General features: G+C 35.5%; 1 protein-coding gene across 3 annotated transcripts in view; it reads right to left on the reverse strand.

Annotated features, from left to right (window-relative positions):
• Window positions 1-15,711, reverse strand: part of LOC137399268 (uncharacterized) — a 62,123-nt gene extending 46,412 nt beyond the window's left edge. Inside the window, exons 1-5 of one of the 3 annotated variants that reach the window (XM_068085306.1) lie at window positions 15,461-15,711; window positions 13,627-14,752; window positions 11,242-11,372; window positions 4,640-4,897; window positions 3,753-3,915 (exon numbers count right to left, since the gene is read on the reverse strand). In XM_068085306.1, coding sequence (XP_067941407.1) covers window positions 3,753-3,915; window positions 4,640-4,897; window positions 11,242-11,372; window positions 13,627-14,752; window positions 15,461-15,472 — 1,690 coding nt within the window. In that variant the 5' untranslated portion in view covers window positions 15,473-15,711. Of the gene's footprint in view, window positions 1-3,740; window positions 3,916-4,639; window positions 4,898-11,241; window positions 11,373-13,626 lie in introns of all 3 variants that reach the window. The other 2 variants (XM_068085304.1, XM_068085305.1) reach the window with 2 other exon arrangements.
• Window positions 15,712-23,374: the final 7,663 nt, after the last annotated feature.

Consider the following 23,374-nt stretch of genomic DNA (forward strand, 5'->3'; position numbering starts at 1 on the left):
ACTATGTAGGCCTTTACTTCATGTCAATAACCATTAGTTATACTTGAAAGTTAGCATGAGTCATATCCTACTTTGCAGTCTGTGACATTTCATTAAAGTATAACTGTCACGTTCAACTTTTATTGTGTTTCCTAGGTAAATCAGACACACTGATTTCGATTTTGCACTCAAAATAAAGATTGGTTCACTAACTTTCAGAGTAATGAAGGCTTCTTTACAGCGTTTTAATATCGGTCTCGAAAACAGCACAATCGGCACAACAAGCTCCGCCCATAAATACATGACGTAACCTAGCTTTTCAGTAATGGAAGTTAGGGATGTTTAGACCGATTTAGAATAATAGAGATGAATGTCTTAAGACCCATTATTATCTAAATTCAGCCTTAAAAATAATTTCAGTCTTGTCTGAAAGGTAGATAAACTATTTATAGATAGATGGTAGATAAGCATATTTAAAAATCAGCTCAAAAAAGCGCGATAACAACGCTAGCTTGTGATAAAGTCGCACTTTTTTGAGCTCATTTTTCTCGCCGTTCGGTCTATTTAAACATAATGTAACAAGGTACGAGCAATTTTAAACAGTTTATATACCTTTCATAAAAGACTGAGATTATTTTACAGGCTGGATTTAGATAATAATGGGTTTTAAGACACCTATCTCTATCATTCTAAATCGGACTAAACACCCTTAACTTCCATTCCTAAAAAAGCTAGGCTTCATCACATATTTATAGGCGAAGCTTGTTATGCAGATTGTGTTGTTTTCGAGACGGATATTGAAACACTTTAAAAAAGCCTTAATGACTTTGAAGGTTAGTGGACTGATCTTTATTTTGAGTACAAAGTCGGAGTCAGCGTGTCTGATTTACCTAGAAATTACGATAAAAGTTGTACGTGACAGTTATGGTTTAACTAATGAGACCGCTTACAACTATAATGACATTCTGTATTTGGTTTCTAGCAAATGCGTTGCGTTACGTTACTGTTAATGATGCCTTAAATGTGCATAGTTACAGAGCCCCACATACAGCTATACCATATATATATATACATATATATATATATATAAATTAGAAAATTAAATAGTTTACTTATCTTCTTTCAGCTACTGGTAGTTTCTTGCTGCAATCCTCAGGCTATAGACTTCAACGAGTTGAAGTCTATAGCCTGAAGAGTGCACCTACTATGCACGAAACTATTTAGTAGTAAAATGCTTCAACCATTTTAGTAACTTTTACTGAAATTTGATTTTAGTCAGCTCTAGTTTTACTATTGAGCACTTTTTCAAACAATGAGATAATCCTTCATATATACGTGCACGTATATAAGCGTGATTATACGCATGAACGGATGGATGAGGTGCAGTGAAAGTCCGATTTATGTAGTTGCCTGGCTTGGTCCAAAGTAAAACAGTAGATGCAAACAAGCAATACTTGTGCTACCTTTGCCAATTGCCTATGATGAGATGCTTTTAAAAATCCTAAGCAATCATCTATCAGGTTGTTAGTGTTATTTAAAGACCTAATGGTTGGACATGCACCTTCAGCATTTAGTCCACTACCTGTTTCCATGGACTCTGATTTTAGCATTAACTGATAAGTTGTTTCCTTTGGTTGCCATCTGTTAAAAATGTCACTTAGGTAAAGTGTGAAACGAAGGTCACATTGAAACAAGCTCTAATATTCTCTTGTTGCTAATATGTTGCTAATATGTTTAGTGAACAAATAAGTTTGCTCGGAGGAAAAGCTTGGGGATAAGGTCGTGTTTTCATGACAGTTACAAGAATGATGAATATGATGAGGCAATCGACATTCTTAAGGAGGATCAAACTACTCTTGCCAGTCGTAAAAGGTAACACTGAACTTCAGGTAAGCTTATTCATGTTATAAATAATCTAATGCAATGATTGTCAACATATGACATTCCATAGCTAGAAACACATTCAGGAAAAGTGAATCGATTTATTTTGTCACTAAAATGTGATACTTAACTGCATTTCCTATCTGTCACATATACAACACACTTATTACGTAATAGTATACTGTTATGTTTAATACTATAGAGATAATATTTTCATATTAATTTTGTGCATTAAAAATGCTCAATTGCATACAAACTCATAAGATTTATTAAAAGACGAAGATTTTTTGTCATCTGAAGAGGTAAGTAAGCAGAGGTAAGTAGACCTTGCATGTAATTTCAATGACTAACTAAAGATTGCAGAGATATTTTCAGCTTGGACGTGTCATCTAGGGTGAGAATGCAATTACAACGCTTTCGCTAACTGCTGGTGGAAATGTTTACTTATTTTTGCGGTGCATTAATATTAATAATTTGCATTATAGGAATACATGCTGTATTAAACATTATGATAGAATGCAGATATGGGACAGTGTAAAATTAGATCTTATAGATGTCTAATATAAATGTTTTCTTTGACATTTGAAGTTTTTTAACTTTTAAACATTGTTACAGAATTCAGAAGACTATGTATCCACTGTTATTCGCTAGAGTATAAAATCAATGTTTTAGCCAGCTGCCTATTAGCGCCCAATTAGGAGTAATTGTGATTATTAGGTGATGCCTTGCCAGCTGCTCCTACATACATTCCACTTGCGTGCTACCACACAGTTTCACTCGCTCTTGAGCTTGCTCTTGCATGAGTCTACCATAATGTATGAGGTAAGAGTAAGTAAGACTGCGCCATAACTCATTGTTCCTGTCAACTTTCAGAATGGATGCTCAGCTAGTTTATTGCTAGTAACAACTGCTATAAACTGGCTGTAAGTACACAGCCAGCTTATAGCAGTTGTGGGGTACAGTAGACCATCCAATAACAGGTGCTTCAAATAACAAGTGCCTCCAATAACATATACTTCTTATAACATATACTTCATATAACATACACCTCCTATAACATACACCTCCTATAACATATACTTCCTATAACATATACCTGTTAAAATATATACCTCCTATAACATACACCTCCTATAACATATACCTCCTATAACATATACCCCCTATAACATATACCTCCTATAACATACACCTCCTATAACATACACCTCCTATAACATATACCTCCTATAACATATACCTCCTATAACATATACCTCCTATAACATATACCTCCTATAACATATACCTCTTATAACATATACCTCCTATAACATACACCTATAACATAAACCTCCTATAACATTAACATCCTATAACATATACCTTCTATAACATATACTTCTTATAACATATACCTCCTATAACATACACCTCCTATAACATATACCTCCTATAACATATACCTCCTATAACATACACCTCCTATAACATAAACATCCTATAACATATACCTCCTATAACATACACCTCCTATAACATATACCTCCTATAACATACACCTCCTATAACATATACCTCCTATAACATATACCTCCTATAACATATACCTCCTATAACATACACCTCCTATAACATACACCTCCTATAACATATACCTCCTATAACATACACCTCCTATAACATATACCTTCTATAACATACACCTCCTATAACATATACCTCCTATAACATACACCTCCTACAACATAAACATCTTATAACATAAATTATAACGTAAAGAATTTATATAGTAGGTGAGCATTAATGCCAGTAGAAAAGAAACAAAAAAACATTAAACTGGAGTTTCAAAGATAACTACTGTAACTTTTGTGAGTAAAAATGAGATAAAGTTCTTTTACCTGCTTGCGTGCGCTCTGTTTCTTTTTTATCCTCATCTACAGCTGATTCAGTAAAAGCCTCGGGGGTAGTCAACTCGCTTTGATTTAGGCTCATAGAATGAGCTCTCTTGTACATCTCCCATAAGGTGAGTGAATGACGCTTCGGGTCGACTTCCTCACAGGCTAAAGCTTTAGCCTGTGATACAAGCGGATGGTAACAGCCATGCGGAATATGGCTATATGCATAGCTATGTGACGGCTGACTTCATGATTCATCGAGAATACTTACTAGGCCGTGTCTTGCACAACTCTTCGACACACTTAACTTTAACTTATTATAGCAGACTGACAGAGCAAACACAGAGACTGTGTGAGAATAGCTGTAAACAGCCTTGTTTATCTCAACTCCTCGGCTATGTGACGGGAGCATAAAATAAGCGGAAAGAATGATAAAATATTACCTCTTTGAAGCATTTAAAGGTGAAAATTAACATAAAATCACCACGAATAGCCCATATAATTTCGAAGAAGCCATTTTCAAAACCTTAGTAAAACCTCCATCGATAATTTGCAAACCAGTATAGTGTTTGCTGTAAACATTTTGGCCTGATCCCTACTTAAACATCCTGTTTGGTTATGAGTTATATAATAGGAAATAGGTATGGCTGCATGAATGAGCGCTTTACTGTTTCAGTAGTTAACTATCAAAATCAAATTGTTTATGCTAACTTACTTTATTGTCAGTTAAAATACTAAAATAATTGATAAATATTAATTATTTCTTTTAATTGATTTTTTCTTGATTATCAATTATTTCTCTTAATGTGATAATAAAAACGACTGATTTTCTTGTAAAGAAAATCCGTCATTTTTATCACACCATCCGAATAGGTTGCATGCAAAGACTAAAGCTTCCCTACCTGCTCACGCATGTCGCCTACACTGCTACTCTTCTTGCGCTCAGCCTTGTCGTTTCGGATCTGCCCCCATGTTGTGTAGTTCTGCTTCATCTGCATCCAAGTAGTCGAGTTTTCAATTTCTTCCATTCTTTGTTGATGGTTCCTCTCATTTCTTTCCACCACAGCTAAGTCATCGGAGAAGCTTACTTTCTTTGGTGATACGTCACCGTGACTGTATCGTTTTAGCAGCTCTCGTGAAACACGAGGAGGTTTTGGAATCTGCAAAGTATGATTGATAGTTTAATGTAAAACATCTATAGACACATCTATAGACGCATCTATAGACGCATCTATAGACGCATCTATAGACGCATCTATAGACGCATCTATAGACGCATCTATAGACGCATCTATAGACGCATCTATAGACGCATCTATAGACGCATCTATAGACACATCTATCAAATGTGCTTGTTTATATGAAGAGCTTAAGATTTGAAAATGACTGGCTAACCATGAGTCTTCTGAATGTAATCAACATAATTTCTACAAACTTGCAGCATTTTAAGCTAGTCAATGATAAGTGACACTACATAAGCTAGTAAGTTGGTATACGAGCTGGTAGGGAGGAAGTAGTAATGATTAGTCATGAATGTATGCGGAACTCCCACTCGTGTGTCACCTGTTCATATGAAAAACTGAGAAAGTGTAATTGAAAGGGATGGTGGCAGTAGTGTGTGACTCTCCTTGATGGGCAAGCTGCTGTTAATAACTTCAACAGCAGCTACAAAATGTTGGTATTTATTGAGCATAAGAATGGTTCATTGTTTAACACTTTTGATAGGTCATCTTGGCCTTTGGTTATATAGTAAAAAGCAACAAAGTGTTTCTACCTGCGAGAAAGCGAGACAGCGTATCATCTAAGAGACAGGGTAGTATGTAGACTAAGAACACCTGTAGACCTGTGAAGCTTCATTGATAACAACAAACAAAGATTTTGTTAAGAGAATCTGTGATACTATCAAACACGCTACTAGTGTTTTAAAGCTATTAAAGATGTGGTTGCGACAAAAAGGTGGATTTAATGAAATTAAGACCAATTGAAGGCTAAAACATCAGCTATAATTTGATGTCATTTTTGTCTTTGTAGACCAATCCTGTCCAGAGATATATGCGTTTGAATGAGGCCATCTTTTAAAAAGCTCACATTCCAGCGGGTGCTTCGTTCGTGACGTAACTAGTGATACATTTGAAAATAATCCACGAGCGATAAATATAAGGTCGCTTCATTAGTCAATCATCAGCACGAAATTTTTATATAGGTCGTACTAAATGTTACCACTCGTAAAACGCTTTGTCTGTGATTTCAAATTTAGGGATTTTACTCTGTTATTAAATCGCATGGACATCGATATTTACTAAATTAATTAACATCGTTACTTTAATGAATTACTCGATCGACACGTTTTATTGGCGAACAACAGAATTGTAAAAATTGCTGTGAAGTTAATGCGGAGATGACTCCGAGTTTTCTGGGCATCAGGTGGTTAAAGTGCTACGGAGGAAGATAGGAGAATGGAGGTAAATTTATCTTTTACTTTAAGTCTCCTATAGATATACTGTTGAGTTTACATTCAGATTATATTTCCCTGTTTGAGGCTAAAATGTAATTTCCTGCGCGTGGGAGATACGTATGTAAAGTGAGTTCTTGACGGCTTTTTTTAATGCATAGCATCTATCAGTACAATGGCTTAGATTGATGAATATACTAAAGGTAATATTTTTAGTACTCATTAATACATGTACGTACTAAATTGATCAATGCAAATCTTTAACTTCCAGAACCAAAGCTTCGAATCGTTGGCTTGGCGTACTTATGCTTTTGTTAAACATTAATTCGTTGTTAAAATTACACTCGCAATCTATCTAACTACCAATTTGAAAGCTTTCAGTAGATACGCTTTAGAATGACATATCTATGAATGACATATATTTATTGCATTTGTTTTACTGATTACAGAATGTTTATGTGGTCCCATCCACCGAAGCAGCTTTGTCAGTGTGGAAACTGCCATAAATGGGAAAGAGAGACTTGAATGTGTGCTGCATAAACCATGATGTTTTGTTTGAGTTTGCTGCAGTAGATGAATTTGTCTTATTGTAGCAGCTAAAACTATGTGAGTGGCTATGACTTGATGAATATTTTTAATAAAAGCTTTATGCCAAAGTGAAAAAATTTTTGCTTGTAAAAATTATATAATAAAATAATATTGTTGAAGATAATGCAAAACATGATTTGCAGAATATTGTAGTGAATTGGATATGGTATATGGATGTCCGCAGAACTGGAGAATGTGAGTTCAACTCCAGTTTGCAGCAGATTTCTCATCCTTAAAACTCTATCCCTATGTATATTCTTTTCAAAAACGCAGCTTGCTTATTTTAATTACGGTAGTAAAAAACTAGTTTTCGGTGTGGTCAATGATATACAACCCCACCCCCAGGATAGGCGACGAACATAATGTGGGTGGGGCTTTTGGGAGGCTGTATATCTTTAGTGTGGGTAGTGACGGAACTGTGCCAATACAAAGAACTTATTCTACATAGTTTGCTCGACAGAATTATCGTAGACTGGTAGAATTGGTAGTCGGTACTAAGATGTTTACACAGCATTTAGAAGAAGCTAATATGACAAGTTTTTAATTTTCCTTGTTTGAGGCGTTTGAGACATTGGTAATAATGTATCTGTAGCTAGATTTAAAATTTTATTCTAGCCAACACGAGCAAATACAAGATAAAATATATGCCAATAGAGCCGCATAGGACTAGACTTTTATCGCAATAGCCGATGTGAATACGAGAGATAGCGACAGGTTGTATCATGGTGTTACATCATTTTGGGCAAGTCTGGGCACATTTTTTTGGCCTGAGCGTTTTTACTGCGATCAAATTTTTTCTATTTTAATCTTCAGATATCTTCGTAATGAGATCGCCTAACGCAGCAAACAACATATCAACTGATAGACAAAGAAAAATACTTTCTTTTAAAATCAACTCAAATTTGACGCAACCACATCTTTAAAAATGATCTTGGTGCGATTGTGAGAAGTCGATTTTCATTAAGTAAAACAGAAATCGATCATTACAAAGAACTGTCGTTGGCGAATATACAACTCGACTAAATACCATGGGCGAGAAGGGACATGATACATTGTTCAGTTTAGCCGTAAAAATGTATTTACTTAAAGGTTGACTTGCAACAAAATTCACATTACAGTTATTTGATATGAAAAGATTCACCATGTCTTACTCTGTTGTGTTGTAAGTGCATAATATGTGGAAAGGTGAGTACAAGCTCTCAAAAGCTCAAAAACGAACAAAAAATCGCAGACACACGAGACCGCCGTAGTTTGGATTCTCTTTCTAAAACTGCTCAAACGTGACGTAGTTGTGAGAGATGGTTTCTGTTTACACTTTCATGCAACCTTATTCGTCGAAATATTTTCACAAATATACTTCACGCATTCAATAAAACCATGTCTATTGTTCTTAAACGTCTGTTTTATCATCATGTTAATGCTGTCACTTTTAGCAGTGATATCCTATAACTTACCGTAAAATTCCGTTTAATTTTTTAGTCTTTACTTGAAGGAGTACATGTCATTGTCTGATAATCATGACAACCCTGTTGGTCACTTGTGATAATCGAAAAGTGCTGCAAAAATTATTTGCGAAGTATTGGGTCACATGATCAGATTACGACTTGCCGATTAGACCAAACCGGAACAAAACTGTAAAGTAGCGAGCATCTATATTTGATACGGGGTCTTCGGTAAAACCAGAAGTGTTTGTCATAAACTAGTGCTATGATAAGTTTTATATTGAGCTTTTTATTGGCCTTTCAATTCACGTGAGAACATCACGTGACAAGACAATAACCAAATTTCATGGCTACGTCATCAAAATAAAGAGATTCCAATCTACGGCGGCTTTTCGTTTTTGAGCTTTTAATCACATTTCCACATATTTGGCACTTACAACACAACAGAGTAAGACATGGTGAATCTTTTGATACCAAATAATTGTAATGTGAATTTTATTGCAAGTCAACCTTTAAAAAGTATTCTTTCAGCCAAACCTTACATATGTGCATATCTGTGAGCACCTTACATGAGTGCATAACTGTGAGCACCTTACATATGTGCATATCCGTGAGCACCTTACATGAGTGCATATCCATGAGCACCTTACATATGTGCTATCTGTGAGCACCTTACATGAGTGCATATCCATGAGCACCTTACATGAGTGCATATCTGTGAGCACCTTACATGAGTGCCTATCTGTGAGCACCTTACATATGTGCATATCTGTGAGCACCTTACATGAGTGCATATCAGTGAGCACCTTACATAGGTGCATATCTGTGAGCACCTTACATGAGTGCCTATCTGTGAGCACCTTACATATGTGCATATCTGTAAGCACCTTACATGAGTGCATATCTGTGAGCACCTTACATATGTGCATATCTGTGAGCACCTCACATGAGTGCATATCTGTGAGCACCTTACATATGTGCATATCTGTGAGCACCTTACATGAGTGCATATTTGTGAGCACCTTACATATGTGCGTATCTGTGAGCACCTTACATATGTGCATATCTGTGAGCACCTTACATGAGTGCATATTTGTGAGCACCTTACATATGTGCATATTTTCAAGCACCTTACATATGTGCATATTTTTAAGCACCTTACATATGTGCATATCTGTAAGCACCTTACATGAGTGCATATTTGTGAGCAATCCCTCAAAGATCAATTATGATATCTGCTTGTTTTACTGCAAACAGAGGCTGTAAAGTTTTTAGCAGCCAAACCTTACATGTTTAACAGCCTCTGTTTAACAGCAATTAGAGTTGCCCCGATTTTGGTATCGGAATCGGCCGATCTTTTCTTAAAAAATCTTAAACTTCTGATACTTTTTACAGATCAGCTATTTAGCAGAAAACCGTATTTTAGCCTGCTACACTAATAAAAAATCATCAGCTGTAAGCTCCACACTTTTACCTAATGAATTTCAGGCCTGCCACACAATTTATTTCATGTTTATAGCCTGATCAACACAGCCGATGAAACTTTTCCGCTTTAGCCAGGATGTAATCACAAAGTGTGGTATTTCCCAATTACAGCGATAGGATTTATTGCAGCCAATCACGAAAAAGATAACAAAGATGGGAGACGAGAACGCACTGTAATATTTCTATTTACTAGCATTACGAAAGTAATTTAAACAGTTGATGCATAAAGTTATCTATCACTATGTTGATCTTGACGATACAATGTATCGTTTGTATCGTACAAAAACGGTAACCCCAGTGGCTTATAAGTATTTAGCCTGTCCTCCATCATCTATGGCAAGTGAGTTCCCTCTTTAAAATGACTGGCTACATTGATAATGATGCAAGAAAGAGACTTCTTACTGAGATAATTGAATTATTAACGGTAATTAAAAGAAACATTGATGTGCTCTAAATTTTTACAATTGCAGCAGTTCATCCATCAATAGAAGAGAGACTTCATTATCACAGAGAAAACTGTACCACTAACAGTAATTACGTTTATTTACAAATTACAAGAAACATTGACTGTTTTGTTACTACATGCACGGTACGTCAGTATGTGAATATGTATTGATATTTTTCCATAAATAAAAACAAATAAATTAAAATTTATATTTTTTTTGCATTATGTTTATATTTGCATAATAAAATGACTAACTATCTATGCGACACACAAGATCTGAATCGGATTATTTTTCAATAAGAAGCGGTATATCGGATCTGTATCTGAATCGGCTGGTGAATTTAGAATCGCGGCATCTCTAACAGCAATGTTACACAAACATTGATCTTGACTGGACATATCTGAGCCCAGTGGCTGACTCGAGGCATGCCCAGTTGGTTACACGCTAATTCCGCCACCATTAGTGGCCTTTTTCAGGATTTGAACGCTAACCTGTAGTTTGCAGGTCAGGCTTCTAGACCATTAGGCCATGCTCTCTCGCACAAGTACATCTACGAAAGTAAATCACTTGCTGATCTACTGCAAAGGCAAAGTAAGGATCCTTCTACACATCTGGTCGATTTACAAATTGACTATCAATGGATTGACTGGAGACTCAGTTTGTGTATTTTCATGCTGTATCTCAACTAGGACTGAGTATAGACTTAGACTACATACATATGCACATGATGGCATTACACTATCAAACAGTGATAGTTATTTTTCAAACAAAATCGTAAACAAAAAACAAACCTAGTAGAATGATAATTATAGGAAAAAAACATTTGGGGTGAGTCATGCTTTCCTTAAAATCATAGACACAGAATCATAAATATTAGGTTTTGTTAAAGAATAGCAAGACAAGATAGCGACATTAGAGTCAGGTGGGTTAAGATGAGCTAAGCAAACTCGGGAGATATTCCTACACACAGCTTGTCACTCATAGGAAGATTAGAGGATATGGAGAATATATATAGAGAGCGGGTAGAGTTGACCTAGAAACATTCACATAAATATTAAGTACAATATAACTTAATGGCTATAATGGCCAACCTGGTTGCGTTCTGATGAGAGTTTAACTGGCTCTAAACACTCTGTGCTGTCAGCCTCTGCTTCCTCATACTCGCTATCCAAAAAGGATGCTCCATAGACACTTGTTGATCTTGCATCAGAATATAATGATTCTATAGAAGAAAAGCTTAGCCTTGACTGAACCTCAATTAGAAATGTGTTAGAGGGAAGTTTAATTTTCATTAATACTAACACAAAACTATTGCAGCTTTCCAGAGAAAATTTAAAACACATTATTAATGAAAGGTCACATAATCATCCAAATCCTGGTTGAAGAGCTCCAGGCATCAATCATGCCAATCTTAACACAAAAGGCATGAAATACATACCGGTATTACCGTACAGGATGAAAATATTCGTTGGTCATAAAAATTCGCGATTTCACGAACAGTCAATTCCGCGAATTATTAAATTCCGTGAATAATTAGTTCTATTTTTAATCACAAGGGAGAATAACTACTGCATAAAATTGAAAACTAGTCGCTAGGTTAGTTTTTAATATAAATACTAAACGTAGTTGAGTTCCAAAACATTTTTAAAATCATTGCCTGGGCTTTGAGCTAACACCATTGCCAATGCATCACATTTATTTACAAAATTATTCAAGGTTGTCACAAGATATGCAAAATGGCGTCATAGCGAAAATAGCCACTAAGCAGAAGTACTAAACGTAGCCGAGTTCCAAAACTTCCTTAAAATCATCGCCGGGCTTCGAGTTTTATTGCCATTGCAGCAAACTTTACAAAATTATTCAAGGTTTTTACAAGTTGTTCGGCATGGCTTCATCATCGCAAAAAAGCTCTCCTAGTCTTTTTACATTGAAATCAACTCCATCAATCTCTAATACCGAAGTTGAGGACGATCACGATTCTGATCTGGACATTATGGTATGTATTTGATTTGTAGTGCAGATACGTTTTTCTATAATTAACTGCATTAGTCAATTCTTTTGTTTAAAAACTGATCGCTTTCATTAAATACTTCAGCTATTGTTTTTGTACTTTCTTGACACTTGTTAATATTTTTTTCTTTTTTGTGTTTACTGCAGATTGAGAATGAAACAACCTACTCCAATTACGAAAACTAGAGACAAGTAGTAATATTCAACAAGGCAGGAATATTGGCAGAGAAGCAACCAGTCAGCTTAGACCCCTTCATCGACAATAGCTCCTTGATATCGCTGCAGCAAACATGATTAAATTATATATTTTATTTCATGTATAGATATATTATAATTTATTACAAACTTGAGTGTACAAATAAAATATTTCAAATACAAATAAAATTTTACAAACGATGAATAGAGTAAATATAAACGGTTTAGTCCATATGGCGATTGTCTAGCAATAAAATTGAACTGGTACTCTTGATAAGTGAATACTAGCGTGTAATGGTGCTCTATGACTAGTTATTTTGGTAATAGCAGCTCTGTCACTGTCTTGGGTAGATGTTAAAGGCAATTCTCTCGCTACTACATGGCTGGTATGGAAGTTATCATCAGAACTCTCCTCGTGGCTCACTATTGTAAAGTTCTGCCGGTTGGCCAAAGATTTGTGCTCGTAAAGGCGTTTTTGTTCCTTTTTTAAAACATATATATTCTCCTCGTTAGCAGCTGCGGCCACTTCTACCTCAATTTCAAGGCCTCCGTGAATGATTGGTGATCTTTTAAGAATGACATCGACCACCCTTGCAATCATTGTTCTTCCGTGTATGATGAAAAATTTCTCTCTCACACTAAAACAAATAATGAAGCGGTAGGGATGGAAAAATGAATATTGCGTTTTACCGAAGAACCAAAGTAAAATTCAACTACTTTAGTAAATGTGAAAAACTCATTACTTACCATAAATTGTTGGTTCATCAAAGGCCTCAAAATCTATGAATATTCATGAAAACCTCTGAACGCAGCAAAGAATTTATAGCTTAGCACGATCCACCCGTAGCTGTAAGCTAAATAGAAAACAAAACGCGCAATGCGTGTAGCTGCGCATGCGTAAGGTTAACTCTATTGCTAGACATAATAAAGTTAACTTTTCCTAGAGAGTGGCAGTTTTCAGCCGCGAATAAATTCATTCGCGAATATGCATGAAAAGACAATTTTCGTGAAATATAACTCCGCGAATAAATTCATCCTGTACGGTATAAAGTTTTGAGGTGAAAAACAAAACAATGTGATATGAGAATACGACTGTTTCAATTCAGTTGTAAGGTAAAAAAAGGGCAAAGATAGGGTAAAGAGAGGGCAAAGATAGGGTGAAGAGAGGGTTAAGATAGGGCATAGATAGGATAGAGAGGGTGGAAAGAGGGTAAAGATAGGGCATAGATAGGATAAAGAGAGGGTGGAAAGAGGTTAAAGACTAATCATACCTGCTTGAGTGAAAGTAAGCTGGTAATCTTTCTTGGTTGACGCTGGTATGTTTGCGTAGTTTGGAACACTCGTATCCAATTCAGATATCTCCTCACCCATTGGTCTCTCATCACTGCTGCTTTCTGCATGCAGCAATGAAAGTGAAGCTGGAAAAATACTGTCGAAATCTGAGGAGAAGTTGGAATGAGCATCATTTGAATGAGTAAAATCATTGTTACGCAAGAGTGAGGCATATTGGTGACATATAGCAGCTTCCAAACCGCTGTCATGCATTTGGGCACCTAGTGGCGAGTTGCCAATATCAAATTCATCGTCATAGCATAAACTTAATTCTTCTTCATTCTGACTAAGAAATGCTGTAGTCTTGCCATTTGTGACTAGGTCATGGTAGTCATATTCAATGAACTTAGAACATTCATCTGCCCGAGTATGTTGAATGGCGGATGATGGCCAACGTCTTTGGTTTAGCTTACAACCCAAATTCTCCACATCTATTGGTGAGTGCGATAAGTCACTTTCATCGACATATGATGAACATAGAGAATTAGAGAGTCGAAGCTTTCCTGTCCCATAGCGATTTGAGACAAGATTATCTGTGCTAGCGTAGAGGACTTCACCACTTCCTGTATGCGGAAACGCATCAGAGTTATCCCTCAATACAATCTCACTGAGATTTTTGGCATCAATGGATCGATTAGTTGTGCTATGCAGACTAGCTTGGGGAACGGCATCAGAATCATCAAGTATAATAAGATCACTGGCATACATCGATGAATCCGAACTGCCACACGATCGCATACTTTCAACATAGCTTTTACACGCAATGCTCTCCACAGATTCCGCACAGTCCCTCAGCAGTTTAAGTAGTCTTTTCTTTCGCATTTCTCGTTTAATCTCTTCACTCGTATGTCGATGTAATGATTGCGTGAAAGAATGAAAATCAGTTCTCTTCAACGACATAGGTTTTACGACTTCATCAACTTGCGATGGCATAGAGGTCACCATATAATCCTGACGCCACTTGCGATGACGTTCTTGGCGAGTGATTGTCTTCCCTCTTCGTTTAAGATATGTATCCGAGCTCGCCTTTGGATCAGCGCAAAGCATCTTTGTCATCTGATCATTCTAAAACACAAACAATCAATGAGTTGTGGCCAACACCGATTAATCATCTGCCTGATGCAACTAACTATAGTTGTATATTTCAGCTAACTTTTAGCCTAGTATGCACAATCACTAACCTTTTAAATGATGTCAAACCATATGAAAGAATTTACGTACAAGTCTGCTTGATAAATCGCTGAGTAGCAGTGAAGCGTATCCATGTTATAGGCAAGACTAGTTGAACTTACCCGAGGCAGACTGTAATTATACAACATCTTACTTTGCTATCTAACACGACTGAATTCTACTGAATTCCAGAGCATCACGCAACCTCTTCTTACTAATACCAACCCCATTGCTGGCTGATAACAAGCTTGAGTGAGACATCGCTGCTGTGATGGTAGAGTATCAAACCAGTAGATAATGATATAATAACCTAGCAGCTTGGAAAATCAATATTTTGCATGCGGTGGTAAGCAGGCTGACGTATACATTGCATTAGGCAGCCATGGCAGCAGATATTCAATGATTACCCATTCACTCCTACCACAACATTATAGATTTTTTGCTAGAGAAGAAGTCGATAAAAGTTAGACTGCTCGCAAGCATTAGAAGTGTTTAAGAATTGTAAAAAGACAAGACTGTTTGTTTCAGACTATAAAACGACAGGCAAGTTTGTGAATAAAGAAATGCTAAGTCAGTGCTATAGTAATGATAGATTTCACTTACCTTGTTGAGCATTAGCTGCCATTTATCTATGAGTTATGTTTCAAAATAGCTTTTTTAAAAGTATTTTCCCTCAATAATAGCTAATAGCACAACATGCGATAAAACTCTCTAAACATGATCAAAGGCGTTTAGTCTATATTAAAAGGAATCGGCTTTAGTAGAAAAGCTGCATGAGCAGTCGATTCCGTGGAATATCGAAGAAAGTTACAAACAACATAACATGTCCATGTAAGGAAAGTAATGCAAGTACTTCACATCAATGTCTAGAATACAATAGGCTAGTGTAACTACTTGCCCTTTGAGATAATTGGCTAGATCTGATTGGTTAATTGCTTGAGCAAAAGTATTTCGCACATGAGCGAGCAATCATTTACAAACTATGGTGGAGTAGTCTGTACGATGGGATAATTTCCAATTGTTTAATTTCACATAGAAAAGTTAGTGGTGACTGTCTTTGCTGACAAACATGAGAGCAAACTGTGCTTGGGTCTGTATATTTTGTTAATCAATGACTAGCCATTTGGGAATACTGGATGTAGGAACAATTAGTGAGTTAATGTACCACGCCATTGAAACAATGATTCATAGAGATGTCACTACTGCGATATCTGGATATACATATTTGAAGTAACAGAAAACACGTTTCGATCACGTGTATTCACCATAGTTGTTTCACTATACAGACGGTGTTTACAACTGGTAAAGGCTTCATACTGGCACTGATGACTATTCTTCAGATTGCAATCATGAAAGTTGATGGTAATTAGACGTGTAACAAGGAGGTGAAAGGAGGAAGTGGGTTATCTATCCAGTTACTATAATTTTCAAAGATAAGGTGACTGCGAATACAACACCTACACTGTACAGTCGACAAGGATTGGTGGTTACATTTAGGGTTTAAGTCTAAGATAAAACCTATTTGCCTGTGAGAAGATTTTCTGCTGCTACAACAAGCATGTTATTGAGGTCTGTTAAACAGAACATCTGGGTGCTCTGGGAACCCTTAATAATACTAAACCAATGATGAAAAATGACTAAATGATGCTATAAGTTGGAATTTTTACTGTAAATTAAACTACAAGAGAAAGCAATTCCTTATTTTATGTTTATTAGAGAATGCAAAAGCATTTTTCTGATATATTATATATATTAGTGTCGCAATCACTGATCCAAATGTTTGCTACAAAGGAATGATGTGAATATTTGGTAAACAAGTTATGAATTTTATTAATGCAATGATACATCCTCTTAAAACTTTTCAAGTAAAAAATAATTGGTTTGGCTTTGTAAATATCAGAGATAAAAAAAAGTTGGTTCGCAGGGTTGCGACTTGAAATTGTTTGTTTATAGAATTTCCTATGTAAGTATCCTACAGAAGAGAGTGAAAGAAAGATAACCAAAACACAACATAATCATATAGTCAATGATGTTCTTGCAAACTCAATTGTTAAAAAAATACCACTACTGTAAACAGTATGGTAGGAACCCAAATTTAAATCGTACGATGTCTGCATGAACATAGGCCTAACAAAATGCCAGTTTATAGCAAACCTCTACAAATTTATGCACCAGTTAATTATGGTTGATGACAAAATATTTGCCAAGAAGTTTTCAATTGTGAGTTGCTGTGCCCAGAAAATGGGCAGCTGTGAGCTATGATTAAAGATGCTAAATACTAAGACTAAAGCAATAATTTTATCTTATTTTCTTGCAAATAGACAGCCTTCTTACTATCTACTATATAAACGGCAATCGTTGTCTGTCTGCGTGCGTGTTTGATTGAGTGTCCGCCTTATAGAGTACCGTACTTTTCGGACTATTACCCGCTACTAGGTATCTAAGGCGCGTTAACGGGAATCTCCGGTTAGTACACGCCTCTATACATAACCTATTCATTGTTTGCCAATTCCCCACAAAAATGGTGTAATGATCACAACGCTATGGTTTTCCTTTAGCTTCATGACACGCGATGCTTTTTTGTCCTCGACGTATTAGGGCTGATTTGTTTTCGGCAAAACGATATCGACAATAGACTGTCTTTTTATTAGAATTGAGCGATTAAATTTTATTAACTCTATGAAACACGATGCCGTTTTTGTGAACCTCTATTTCTGGCTTTTCTTAAGGTTCAATTGCTAAATTGCAGTTAAGGTCACTACTTTTCACGCGGACAATTGTATTATCCAAAGTAGGAATAGCATCTAGATTCTCTCACCTTCGATCAGACAAAGACACTACAATATTTTATTTTTACATAACATATCATCGTACCAGTGTCGTCGTATTCAGAGTTTTGAAGGATAGCGGTTGGTGGAACAGTAACTTTTTTATACACACACTTCTATGCAAGAATTGTTATTATTAATTCAACATGTTCACGAAATTTATTTTGTTTTCTCAGTTCGTATTAGTTGTATCATTACCGAATCATCTCATATTGTAATTGTAGCAAAACAGACTCAATTTAACTATTACTTGCTAATTATTTCACTGTTACATCTAAACCCTTTATAGTCGTTTTATTTGTAAAATTTATTTGACCTGCACGAAACCTTTTTCTCACAATATGAAGTTTAAAAGTTGTTTGACAAAGTAAGTTTGAAACCCTTTACAGTTGTTTTAGGTAGAATGGCAAATGTTGTTATATGTTAAATACAAATCAATTTTCTGTTTTATTTATTACTCGGGCAACGCTGGGTTGTACAGCTAGATGTATTAGCTTGCACATCTTTCCTTTTAAACCTAACCAGTTAATTTTTCGTAATTAATTTCACATTTTACAACAAACATTACTGTAAGATTTATCGTGTAAGATTGCAAGTATCAGCTATTCTCCACTCTCTTACATTTACACACATTTACATACTTAGAGAAACATATATATATAGATATATAAATTTAAATTCTCTTATTACATTTATAAACTTTTTATGACTTTTGAAGTTAATAATATAAGTTTTTTAAAGTTTGTTTCATCGTTTTTATTATTTCAGCTTGCATTCTTTAAAACATAAATTGAGTATCGTGTTTGAAGTTTAAACATTATTCATTTTCCTATCACTGTTATTATTACTTGATTAGTTTCCAATCTTTATTATTAATATTGTTCTTTTATACAACCACTTTTGGCAGACATTGTTTTAATAAAATTTCAAGATGTATATATATATATTTATATATATTATTGTATGGATTATTATATACACATGCATATGTATACCGTAAATCCTTTATTTGAATGCCATGACGTTGTAGGTAGTTTTCAACCCTTCCCATATAGTGGCATTTTGTTAGAAGTAATGCTCAAATAGAGGACGATCCTGTATTTTGTGACTAGTGTGTTAGACTTTTGGGACGATAAATTTAAACTTTTTATGGGCGAAGTGATGATAATGTTGCCTATATGTTCCACACTACGTTGGGTGGAGTGACATTAATGCCGTCCACCTCAGCATTTTTGTTTAACTGTTTTTCATATATACGGAAGTATTAGACTAAGATAAACAATGAACTACATTGAGAAAAAATAATAGCCAAATAGAGTTATGAATTATTTCGATGGTTTCGCTTTGAAAGTAAAAAAAAAGACATAAAGCTTTGGAGTCAGAAAACTATGATTCACCATAACAATGGCTGCTATTATGTCGTACAGTGTTCCTGAAGAGTATTGTCATTGCTCATCACAACGCTTAAAACTACAGGTCAGATTGTAAACCAAATCATGGACGAATCTGAAGACAATGGATCAGAGTTAGACCTTAGTGACTTTGAATAAGGTATAATTCTTCTGATGGTCCTTTTCATTCTTGTACATGTCATTAAAACTATGGCAATCATTACAGCAACACCAAAATGATTAATTGTTATCAATGTAACTGAGTCATTTTTAGTACCATTTTGTGGAAACTTCTCTACTGGTCACTTTTTACAATCAGATCGCAGCTATCCGAGCAAATGATGCGAATACTATTGTTTTAAAAACGTTAATTTTTGTTTCTGCATTTAATATAAGTATGTTTAGTTAACGTCACTTGTTAATGAATATATATTTGTAGCATTTGATAGACTATCATTATATAACTTTTAAATTTGCAGATTGATAGCATATTATTTGATAGCATCATTGCGGTAATCTGATCTTACAATTGAAAGACACTCGTAACTCCACTTATACTGCACACAGAAGCCTAGTTTGGGCTGCAAACTGTAGCAAACATATGCATGAGTGCAATGAGCTTTTATGCAACATTGGTAAATATAGATATAAAATAAAAATATGTCTTAAAATTTAGAATGAAGTGAAAATTAAATGCTCCAAAAAGGTACAAAGCAGGTCACAGTCTATAATATTAACGCAGGTTAATTGCAAGCAATAGATATCAACTGGTAACTATATTTTTCGGTTTCTCACAGCATATTTATGAAGAGATCTTTGACAAGAAGGAGGTAAGCTAGCAGATTTATTGCATCTAAAAGGTTTAATATCGCTCCACCAAAAAAGGGCAACATACAGGTGATGTTCACTTCGCCCGTAAATGGGCTAAATTTATCTTTCCAAAATTGTGATGAACCATTTAAAAAATACAACGCCAGTCTCTACTTGAATGCCAACTTCCATTGACTGCCGCTATAAAGAAAGGGTTGAAAAATAGAGCACCATGGCGTTCAATTAGAGGTTTTACGACATACAGCATTCACCGTTCTAATTTTTAAATGAAGGTGTTTGTTTATTTCTGCATGTGCTATGAGTTTAATTAACTTTATGCTCTCTATCCATACATGTATATTTGTAGTATTTTGGCGAAGTCTGGGCACGTGTTTTTCTTCTAGTAAAATCTTTCTTCTAGCATGTTAGCTGAAGCATGGGTATTTCAACTAGTCGCTATTAAGGATTGTCAGGTGTAATATGCATGCGCACACTTATTCTATAGTATGTCGAGTAGGCCGTGTGGCATAATAGATCTCACACCTGTCTGTAGAACTGTGGTTTTTCAGTTCAAATTTAGTGCAAAGGGTTTTTTTCGTTTCTAAAACTTTATCATCATAACTGAACATACGTATTAAACTTTATTATACTTCATACATTTATATATCTATTTGCTGTGCTACCTGGCGTTGCCCAGGTATTAAAAATCAGTCTACAAACATTGAGAGGTAATGAGAGTTGCCTGCCACTCGCTATTAGCCTCTAAAATTGCCAATGGATAATTTGAGTAAACTTACTATTTAGAGCTTTCGGTCCAACACCATGACTTTGCATCATGACCGAAAGTCGTATCGAAAATTTGCTCCCATATAACGACATATATCGCCTAGTAAATCTATGAAGCTCTGTGGCTTAGTAAGGCGTCAGACTAGTGAACGGGTGGTTCGGAGATCGGATCTCACGCTTTACGGATTCTTTAATCCAAAATAATAAAATAGCTATAGCTGGACAAATACATGGACAGACCAACTTTGAGAAATATAAATTATATGTTACATGTTTGCATGTGTTGTCTAGTCTAATAGACCTTCAGATTCTTCACCCCCCCCCTTTTTATTTCTGCGGTTGGCGTTTCTGGTGACAATTGTTGTTGGGAGTTAATCTTGAAATCTTTTTAGCTGATGATATCTTGACATAGTAAGCGTTATTATACACATTACATACATGAAAATACACGTTACAGCGACGCCTAAAAGCTGGTGATCACGTGATTGGTTGTAATTTTCTGTTTTTTTTACATATACTATGTATAACCGTATATGTATAATGTATCCTCATGTAATGCACTTTAATATATGTGCAGTCTATATATGTACAGTATATCTGGAGCTCCAGCTGTGCTAGGTTTCCGTTTTGGAGTTGTGCAGATGGTAAAGTAGTCAACCCTCTGGTACAGAACATTCATTCCACTCACCTCACACCCTTATTCCATACAGAGGCTCTCAAAAGGCAATATGCTGGCAAAGTTCTTTGAAGTGAAGGATGAAGCTATGGAGTTTTAGTGGCTCAAAAAAATGAAAAAAATATGGCTGCAATGACACCAGATGACTTTGAAATGAGCATGGTTTACATAGCTGACATTCCTATTTCTCTGAATGATATCAAAATGAAAGCTTCAAGGGCAAAATAAGAACATGCTGACAGCACATGACAACATCAACGCTTTCAAAGACAAATTGAGGTTGTCTGCAAAACCTCTTGCCATCTTGGAATGTTTACTCATTTCCACGTTTGAAGGCGCTACATGTAATGAAAAAGCATGGAATGATATCTCAAGCTCCTTACTAAAAACAACAACTCATTTAGGTGCTTTGCAAGAGGAGTTTAATAGATACATTCCCTAGTAAACAGTGATCAAAAAGCTTTGATTAAATCAATCAGAGACCCATTCAAGAGGTGCGTGGATGGAATCCCAGGTAATCTGCAAGAAAAGTTTTTTGAACCAATCAATGATTCTGCCATGACTGATGAGTTTAGAAACCTGTCTATTGTTGAATTATGAATCCTAGCAGGAGGTGTGTATTCAGAAACAAGGGCCGCTGCGTTACAGGTTTTGATGCCTTTGAAACTACTTATCTCTGTCAACCTTGCTGGCTATTAAAACAAAATCCCAAAACAAACTTGTCGCAGATCTAAAATGTGCTTTGTCCAGCGACGCCTACTACATATTTCTGAGTATGTGGAAGTCTAACAGATGCAAAAGTTTCATTGACAATAAATTTTCAACAAGCTATATTCGTATTTATGGGTGACATCACACATTAGCTAGCTATAGGTTTTTTCTTTTTTATTGTTATTAATTATGGTATTTTAAACTGATAGATAAAATAAACATTAGCAAACCTTAGCAAACGTTACACATACATCTTTCCATGATAACAGAGAGTCAAAATACACTCAGCTGGAGTGAGATATAGCAAAACTTTGGTACAAAATGCAAGGAGAATGGATTGAGGAGAAATGTTGAAAAGGGGAATGAATAAAGAAAGGTTAAAAACCACTAGAGGGTTGGTATTTGACTGAACTAGTTTTGAGTAAACCATGAAAATGTACAAGCTGAAATGATGACTAACTCCTGTTATTTTATACATGTCTGGTAGAGAATGGTACGTATTATTGCTTCCAATTTTATTTAACAATTTTCTGGCCTGCCTATTGATAAACCTTTTCTGATTGATTTTCTTTTTCTGGAAGTTTTTAATCTGCCTATTTATGCTTATTTTTTAATTGGTTTGCCTGAACTTTTTTAGATGTAGCACACATTTGCTGATTGCATGTAAAGCGTCTATTTCTTGCAGTCCATGTTGCGATGTATCTGGATATGTCAGGATGTTTATGGATTATGTCAGACATGATGTATTCGAATTACAAACAGCAGCTTTATTCACAAAGTCACAGTAATCCGGAAGGGCCTTTTCGCAGCCGTTACTAAGAACACAGTGAATACTGATCACGCATTATATAGCATATTGCTACAACAGTCAAGGCTATCTTCCCGTGTGGTACATAGTTTCACTGATATCTCTATACCACAACATTCATAACAGTTCTGATATGGATTAAAATAAAATCTACAACCTGGAAGACTACACTTTGATGCTCTTGCATTCTCCTTCAAGTTAACTGTCTAGTGTGCTGGCATTACATACTGTCAGGGTTTAACACAGTAGATGACCAATAAGGCAAAAGAAATAATAAATTTTGGATCACGGAATACCCCAACTGCTGAAAAACATTTCAGCAAGCACTGCAATATGTCAACAAGCAAACATGGGAGCAACAAATATTAAGCATGGGCGTTGTCCAACCATCGCAGCTGATACAATGTGAATATATGGGACATCAGTTGGATTGAGAGTCGTCTGATCAATATAATGAAGAGCTTATGAATAAAAAACAGCAAATAATTGCTACCAAATCATGATTAT

This window comes from Watersipora subatra, chromosome 7, assembly GCF_963576615.1.
Source record: "Watersipora subatra chromosome 7, tzWatSuba1.1, whole genome shotgun sequence".
In the NCBI taxonomy this organism is placed as follows: Eukaryota; Metazoa; Bryozoa; class Gymnolaemata; order Cheilostomatida; family Watersiporidae; genus Watersipora; species Watersipora subatra.